The following is an 8,554-nucleotide window of genomic DNA, read 5'->3' on the forward strand; positions in this document are numbered from 1 at the left end:
ATATAATATAATATGCCATTTAGCAGACGCTTTTATCCAAAGCGACTTACAGTCGTGCGTGCATACATTTTTGTGTATGGGTGGTCCCGGGGATCGAACCCACTACCCTGGCGTTACAAGCGCCGTGCTCTACCAGCTGAGCTACAGAGGACCACTATAACATGTATTGACTCAGGGGTGTGAATACTTATGCAAATTAGATATTTCTGTATGTTGTGTAGATGGGTGAGAAAAAATCTATTTAATCCATTTTGAATTCAGGCTGTAACACAACAAAATGTGGATTAAGTCAAGGGGTATGAATACATTCTGAAGGCACTGTATCTGCACATATGTGACGTAGTTGTCACACCCTGGTTCTGGGGACTCTATATGTTGAGCCAGGGTGTGTAGATTCTATGTGTTTTGTGTTCTATGTTAATTATCTAGTTGTTCTATTTCTATGTTGGCCAGAGTGGTTCTCAATCAGAGGCAACGAGTGTCAGCTGTTGCTGGTTGTCTCTGATTGGGAACCACATTTAGACAGGCTGTTTTCCCACAGTAGTTGTGGGATCTTGTTCCGTGTTGGTTGTGTTATACCTAGGACGTCACGTTATCGTTTGTTGTTTTGTTTATCGTGTTATCACTATTGATAATAAAGTATGTTTGCATTTCACACTGCACCTTGGTCCTCCTCCTTCGACGATCGTGACAGAAGATCCCACCATACCAGGACCAAGCAGCGTGTCCAGGAACACACGCAGGAGGTAACTCTAGTGGATGTCCTCCTCGGTTGGGGAGAGATTACGGAGGAGGAGGCCGTCCGGTATCGGAAGGCTATGAAGGGGGAGACCCAGGCAGGAGAGGGAGCAACGGGCGTCAACAGTGTTGTCGGCGGACGGACGAGAGGCAACCCCAAAATATTTTTAGGAGGGGGGCACACGGCATGGGCGACGGGGCAGCAGGAGGCAGCTACAGGGCGTATTGGGAGGTTAGGTGAGGAGGCCACCAGGTTAAGGGGGGCTATTGGTCCAGAGGGAGCAGGAGTTAGTGGTTCAGAGGGAGGAGCTACTGGAGGCGATAAGGGAGAAGGAGAAAGTAGAGGCACGGCGAGAGGAACTGTGTAGGCAGCTGAGGGAGCGGAGGGTTATGAAGAAACCCAGTCCCGCTCCTCACACCAAGCAAGTGGTGTGTGTCACCAGTCCGGTCCGGCCCGTTCCTGCTCCCCGCACTAAGTTGATGGTGCGCGTCGCCAGCCCGGCCCGGCCTGTTCCTGCCCCTCGCACCAAGCCTACGGTGCGCGTCGCCAGCCCGGCCCGGCCTGTTCCTGCTCCTCGCACCAAGCCTACGGTGCGCGTCGCCAGCCCGGCCCGGCCTGTTCCTGCCCCTCGCACCAAGCCTACGGTGCGCGTCGCCAGCCCGGCCCAGCCTGTTCCTGCTCCCCGCACCAAGCTAATGGTGCGCGTCGCCAGCCCGGCCCGGCCTGTTCCTGCCCCTCGCACCAAGCCTACGGTGCGCGTCGCCAGCCCGGCCCGGCCTGTTCCTGCTCCCCGCACCAAGCTAATGGTGCGCGTCTCCAGCCTGGTACGGCCCGTTCCTGCCCGTCGCACCAAGCCTACGGTGCGCGTCGCCAGCCCGGCCCGGCCTGTTCCTGCTCCTCGCACCAAGCCTACGGTGCGCGTCGCCAGCCCGGCCCGGCCTGTTCCTGCTCCCCGCACCAAGCTAATGGTGCGCGTCGCCAGCCCGGCCCGGCCTGTTCCTGCCCCTCGCACCAAGCCTACGGTGCGCGTCGCCAGCCCGGCCCAGCCTGTTCCTGCTCCCCGCACCAAGCTAATGGTGCGCGTCGCCAGCCCGGCCCGGCCTGTTCCTGCCCCTCGCACCAAGCCTACGGTGCGCGTCGCCAGCCCGGCCCGGCCTGTTCCTGCTCCCCGCACCAAGCTAATGGTGCGCGTCCGCCAGCCCGGCCCGGCCTGTTCCAGCCCGCTCGCACCAAGCCTACGGTGCGCGTCGCCAGCCCGGCCCGGCCTGTTCCTGCTCCCTCGCACCAAGACTAACGGTGCGCGTCGCCAGCCCGGCCCGGCCTGTTCCTGCTCCTCGCACCAAGCCTACGGTGCGCGTCGCCAGCCCGGCCCGGCCTGTTCCTGATCCCCCGCACCAAGCTAATGGTGCGCGTCGCCAGCCCGACCCGGCCTGTTCCTGCCCCTCGCACCAAGCCTACGGTGCGCGTCGCCAGCCCGGCCCGGCCTGTTCCTGCTCCCCGCACCAAGCTAATGGTGCGCGTCGCCAGCCCGGCCCGGCCTGTTCCTGCCCCTCGCACCAAGCCTACGGTGCGCGTCGCCAGCCCGGCCCAGCCTGTTCCTGCTCCCCGCACCAAGCTAATGGTGCGCGTCGCCAGCCCGGCCCGGCCTGTTCCTGCCCCTCGCACCAAGCCTACGGTGCGCGTCGCCAGCCCGGCCCGGCCTGTTCCTGCTCCCCGCACCAAGCTAATGGTGCGCGTCTCCAGCCTGGTACGGCCCGTTCCTGCCCGTCGCACCAAGCCTACGGTGCGCGTCGCCAGCCCGGCCCGGCCTGTTCCTGCTCCTCGCACCAAGCCTACGGTGCGCGTCGCCAGCCCGGCCCGGCCTGTTCCTGCTCCCCGCACCAAGCTAATGGTGCGCGTCGCCAGCCCGGCCTGTTCCTGCCCCTCGCACCAAGCCTACGGTGCGCGTCGCCAGCCCGGCCCGGCCTGTTCCTGCTCCCCGCACCAAGCTAATGGTGCGCGTCGCCAGCCCGGCCCGGCCTGTTCCAGCCCCTCGCACCAACTCTACGGTGCGCGTCGCCAGCCCGGCCCGGCCTGTTCCTGCTCCCCGCACCAAGCTAATGGTGCGCGTCTCCAGCCTGGTACGGCCCGTTCCTGCCCCTCGCACTAAGACTACGGTGCGCGTCGCCAGCCCGGCCCGGCCTGTTCCTGCTCCTCGCACCAAGCCTACGGTGCGCGTCGCCAGCCCGGCCCGGCCTGTTCCTGATCCCCGCACCAAGCCTACGGTGCGCGTCGCCAGCCCGGCCCGTTCCTGCTCCCCGCACCAAGCTAATGGTGCGCGTCGCCAGCCCGGCCCGGCCTGTTCCTGCCCCTCGCACCAAGCCTACGGTGCGCGTCGCCAGCTCGGCCCGGCCTGTTCCTGCTCCACGCACGAAGCCAGGGGTGCGCATCGTCAGCCCGGTACGGCCCGTTGCTGCTCCATGCACCAAGCCTGGGGTGCGCATCGTCAGCCCGGTCCGGCCCGTTCCTGCTCCACGCACCAAGCCAGGGGTGCGCGTCGTCAGTCCGGCACAACCCGTGCCTGGGTCACCGGTGCCTGGTCAGGTACCGGCCAGCTGCTCCACACCGGAGCCTAAGCAATCCGCTCCTACGATGTCCAGTCCAGCTCCAGCCAGCGGGGCCAGACCGGACCAGGGGCGCTACGGGGGGATTGTTGGAGGGTGGTGGTCAAGCCCGGAGCCGGAACCGCCCCCGAGGAGGAATGCCCACCCAGCCCTCCCCTGTTTTGTTTATTTTTAGGCGCGGTCGCAGTCCGCGCCTTTGGGGGGGGGGGGGGGGTACTGTCACACCCTGGTTCTGGGGACTCTATATGTTGAGCCAGGGTGTGTAGATTCTATGTGTTTTGTGTTCTATGTTAATTATCTAGTTGTTCTATTTCTATGTTGGCCAGAGTGGTTCTCAATCAGAGGCAACGAGTGTCAGCTGTTGCTGGTTGTCTCTGATTGGGAACCACATTTAGACAGGCTGTTTTCCCACAGTAGTTGTGGGATCGTGTTCCTTGTTGGTTGTATTATACCTAGGACGTCACGTTATCGTTTGTTGTTTTGTTTATCGTGTTATCACTATTGATAATAAAGTATGTTTGCATGTCACGCTGCACCTTGGTCCTCCTCCTTCGACGATCGTGACAGTAGTACGCAAATCTCGGGGAACACTTTTGGCTCGTGAGTGCTACTTTCAGAACTACTGGCAAAAAGTATAAAAAAGTACAGAAGAATCTCTTTAATGTTTAACTATTTTTTTTCTCTGAAAAATATATTATTTTATCAATTAAATAATGTTGCATATTGCATTTACAACACAACAGTACAACAACAAATCAAAATACCCCAAAAATAACTTGAAACATATGTTTTAAATGCAATATATTTTTATTACTATTCTAAAGACATTAAATTACAAACAGAAAATGGAAGTCTTCAAAGGTGGCAGTCTCCATGTGATCTCATTTGGAGATTTAATATCTGCAGCTTTTATTCAATATCACTTGGTTTAAGAAGTAGTCCTCAGTCTTAATTGACGCAAACCTCAGTGAGCCCAGACTGTGTGTAGCAGGGCTTCTCGGTTGCCTCGTAGTTGGATGCCTCAGCATTTTCAGATACAACTTTCGCTAGCTTAGTTTCGAATGGGTTCAATGCCACCTGGATGGCAGGCTCAGAGTCAGGCACAAGGAAGTTATCTGGGATGCTAGGCAGAGGCGGCTCACACTCTCTCAGGCTGACAGCACTCTTTCCAGGTCTCTTTTCCGACTCAGATTTGTCCTTAGTGGAGATGAACTCCTTTGACTTCTGCAACTCTTTTGCAGAATCGTCAGAAATGGGGGCACACTGTGGTGTGGATGATGCTTGTTTCAAACCAAACCGTGAAGAGATGCTCTCCCGAACTCTGGATGCCAGTGTCTGTGGTTCAGCGGTGGCTGGTTCCCTCTTCTTCAACCTGGCAGTGGCAATAGCATCAGATCGCCTTCTAGCCTCCTTGGAGATTCTCACAGCATCATAGAGAACCACTATTACGATGAAGCCATAGAAAACGAGCCCCAAAATCAGGTTCACCTTCACAAGTGGCTCGGAGTAAGAAGGGTCAGTCAATATGTTGACTCTGGGTTTGATCTTCAGGGTGCTCTTCTGAGCTTTTGGAGCTGGAGCCTGAAGATTTTCTTTGAAGACGTTGTTGTCACCTTGCAATGCTTTTTGCTTGTAAGCCTGTAGATAAGGAATATGTTTCTCCACAATCATCTGTGGGACTTTAGCTTTACCTGGGAAAGTATCATCTTTCATCCTCTGAAGTTGTTCCAGCATCTGGTCCACTTGCACCATTTTGGTCCATTTTGCAACATTGGGGATGTCCTGAACAGGGTGGTCCTTCACTGGCATCAAAGGCTTGTGCTCTGGAACAGAAATCAGGGGCTCTACAAGCTCCGAGGGCTCTTTGACATTTTTTGAGGAATATCCTTTTGTCAACTGGCCCACGTTACCTGGAGAAGAATCGTCTTTCACCCGTAAACTCTCAAGTTGTTCCAGCAATGACTTAAAATTGGTCTCCTTTGTAGCATCAGGGTTGTTCTGAACAGAGTGGTCCTTCACTGGCATCAACGGCTTGTGCTCTGGAACATAAATCAGGGGCTCTACAAAGTCCGGGGGGTCTTTGACATTTTTTGAGGAATATCCTTTTGTCAACTGGCCCACGTTACCTGGAGAAGAATCGTCTTTCACCCGTAAACTATCAACTTGTTCTTTTGTAGCATCAGGGTTGTTCAGAATAGGGTGGTCCTTCCCTGGCATCAAAGTCATGTGCTCTGAAGACACCAACACATTTGCAGCAACAGGCGAAAGGAGACAGAAAATAACAGCCAACAATAACATCTTCATGTTGCACAGCCCACCCTTCTGGGAGAGCTGTGCCATTTTGATTAAAGAAATTGTCTTTCAAAAGTAGGCAGTACAAATTCCAAGTCAAACTACTAGTTGGCTAGCTGTGCTTTGTAAAAGTGAATTGGTTTACTGTTCACTGTCAAACATACACAAGATATGGACCCAACATGATGTAATAGAAGAATCTGATTATAACATCACGAGTTCCAGAATGTTGTAACCTGCTCCTCATTGTATTCATTAATTCAGATAATTCATTAATTCATCTCTTTGGATACATTTGGCAATTAGTTTGACGTGCAGTCCCTGTCTCTAAACTGCTTTCTCCTACGACTTTGGCAAATGCCCCCGTGACCTACAGCTCCTCATATACTACCAGGTCATGGTAGTATCTACACTGGTGCTGGTGCTTGCGATGACCCAGCTAATTATGAGCTTTCTGACCCAGGGAGTGAGACACTTTTTGGCCTTCCTCATGGCCCGCACTGCCCCCCTGGAAACCAAATGTTTAAAGACATGGTACTTTGGTGGCTAAGAAAGTATTTTTTAAACCTCTCACTTTGGGCTGAATGCTTCAATGTCTAGTTCATACATGCATAATCTGAGGGAAGAATTACTGTTGAGAGAGAGAGAGAGAGAGAGAGAGAGAGAGAGAGAGAGAGAGAGAGAGAGAGAGAGAGAGAGAGAGAGAGAGAGAGAGAGAGAGAGAGAGAGAGAGAGAGAGAGAGAGAGAGAGAGAGAGAGAGAGAGAGAGAGAGAGAGAGAGAGAGAGAGAGAGGACTTGTTGCACATACAGTGCCTTCAGAAAGTATTCACACCCCTGACTTTTGCCACATTTTGTTGTGTTACAGCCTGAATTTAAAATGTATTAAATTGAGATTTTGTGTCACTGGCCTACACACAATACCTCATAATGTCAAAGTGGAATTATGTTTTTCAAATTTTTTACAAATTAATAACAAATGAAAAGTTGAAATGTCTTGAGTCACTAAGTATTCAACCCCTTTGTTATGGCAAGCCTAAATAAGTTCAGGAGTAAACGTTTGCTTAACAAGCCACATAATAAGTTGCATGGACTCTGTGTGCAATAATAGTGTTTAACATGATTTTTGAATTACTACCTCATCTCTGTACCCAACACATACAATTATCAGTAAGGTACCTCAGTCGAGCAGTGAATTTCAAACACAGATTCAACCACAAAGACCAGGGAGGTTTTCCAATGCCTCGCAAAGAAGGGCACCTATTGGTAGATGGGTAAAAATTGAAAAAGCAGACATTGAATATCCTTTTGAGCGTGGTGAAGTTATCAATGACACTTTGGATGGTGTATCAATACACCCAGTCACTACAAAGATACAGGCGTCCTTCCTAACTCAATTGCTGGAGAGGAAGGAAACCGCTTAGGGATTTCACCATGAGGCCAATGGTGACTTAAAAACAGTTACAGAGTTCAATGGCTGTGATGGAGGATGGATCAACAACATTGTAGTTACTCCACAATACTAACCTAATTGACAGATTGAAAAGAAGGAAGCCTGTACAGAATAAAAAATATTCCAAAACACACATCCTGTTTGCAACGAGGCACTAAAGTAATACTGCAAAAAAATGTGGCAAAGCAATTCACTTTTTGTCCTGAATACAAAGCGTTATATTTGGGGGGAAATCCAATACAACAAATTACTGAGTACCACTCTTCATATTTTCAAGCATAGTGAAGCGTTATATTTGGGGGAAATCCAATACAACAAATTCCTGAGTACCACTCTTCATATTTTCAAGCATAGTGGTGGCTGCATCATGTTATGTGTATGCTTGTAATCGTTAAGGACTGGGGAGTTTTGCAGGATAAAAAAGAAAGGGAATGGAGCTAAGCACAGGCAAGATCCTAGACAAAAACCTGGTTCAGTCTGCTTTCCACCAGACACTGGGAGATTAATTCACCTTTCAGCAGGACAATAACCTACAACACAAGGCCAAATCTACACTGGAGTTTCTTACCAAGAAGTCAGTGAATGTTCCTGAGTGGCCGAGTTACAGTTTTGACTTAAATCTGCTTGAAAACCTATGGCAAGGAACGGTGTTTCCTCCGACACATTGGTGCGGCTGGCTTCCGGGTTAAGTGGGCGGGTGTTAAGGAGCGCGGTTTGGTGGGTCACGTTCGGAGGACACCATTTTTATTTTATTTTTTTATTTTTTATTTCACCTTTATTTAACCAGGTAAGCCAGTTGAGAACAGGTTCTCATTTACAACTGCGACCTGGCCAAGATAAAGCAAAGCAGTGCAATAAAAACAACACAGAGTTACATATGGGGTAAAAAACATAAAGTCAAAAATACAACAGAAAAATATATATACAGTGTGTGCAAATGTAGCAAGTTATGGAGGTAAGGCAATAAATAGGCTATAGTGCAAAATAATTACAATAGTATTAACACTGGAATGCTAGATGTGCAAGAGATTATGTGCAAATAGAGATACTGGGGTGCAAAAGAGCTAAATAAATAACAATATAGGGATGAGGTAGTTGGGTGGGCTAATTTCAGATGGGCTGTGTACAGGTGCAGTGATCGGTAAGGTGCTCTGACAAATGATGCTTAAAGTTATTGAGGGAGATAAGAGTCTCCAGCTTCAGAGATTTTTGCAATTCGTTCCAGTCATTGGCAGCAGAGAACTGGAAGGAATGGCGGCCAAAGGAGGTGTTGGCTTTGGGAATGACCAGTGAGATATACCTGCTGGAGCGCAGACTACGGGTGGGTGCTGCTATGGTGACCAATGAGCTAAGATAAGGCGGGGATTTGCCTAGCAGTGATTTATAGATGGCCTGGAGCCAGTGGGTTTGACGACGAACATGTAGTGAGGACCAGCCAACAAGAGCGTACAGGTCACAGTGGTGGGTAG

The 8,554-nt window shown here is 51.4% G+C and overlaps 1 protein-coding gene across 1 annotated transcript; it reads right to left on the reverse strand.

Annotated features, from left to right (window-relative positions):
- Window positions 1-4,162: 4,162 nt before the first annotated feature.
- Window positions 4,163-6,253, reverse strand: LOC123489294. The gene is made up of 2 exons (XM_045219989.1): window positions 5,469-6,253; window positions 4,163-5,381 (listed from the first exon to the last, which is right to left on the reverse strand). Exons 1-2 carry the CDS (start codon window positions 5,680-5,682, stop codon window positions 4,291-4,293), a joined length of 1,305 nt encoding a protein of 434 aa, XP_045075924.1. The 5' UTR covers window positions 5,683-6,253; the 3' UTR covers window positions 4,163-4,290.
- Between the last annotated feature and the right edge of the window lie 2,301 nt (window positions 6,254-8,554).

Source organism: Coregonus clupeaformis, unplaced genomic scaffold (assembly GCF_020615455.1).
Source record: "Coregonus clupeaformis isolate EN_2021a unplaced genomic scaffold, ASM2061545v1 scaf2981, whole genome shotgun sequence".
In the NCBI taxonomy this organism is placed as follows: Eukaryota; Metazoa; Chordata; class Actinopteri; order Salmoniformes; family Salmonidae; genus Coregonus; species Coregonus clupeaformis.

What these genes read in the sequence shown, in the direction of transcription:
- LOC123489294 (XM_045219989.1), bottom strand. Translation starts at nt 5,682, where the DNA reads ATGGCACAGCTCTCCCAGAAGGGTGGGCTGTGCAACATGAAGATGTTA. An exon ending in GAAAGACGATTCTTCTCCAG is followed by an intron (nt 5,382 to 5,468) that starts GTAACGTGGGCC and finishes TTTATGTTCCAG; the next exon opens with AGCACAAGCCGTTGATGCCA.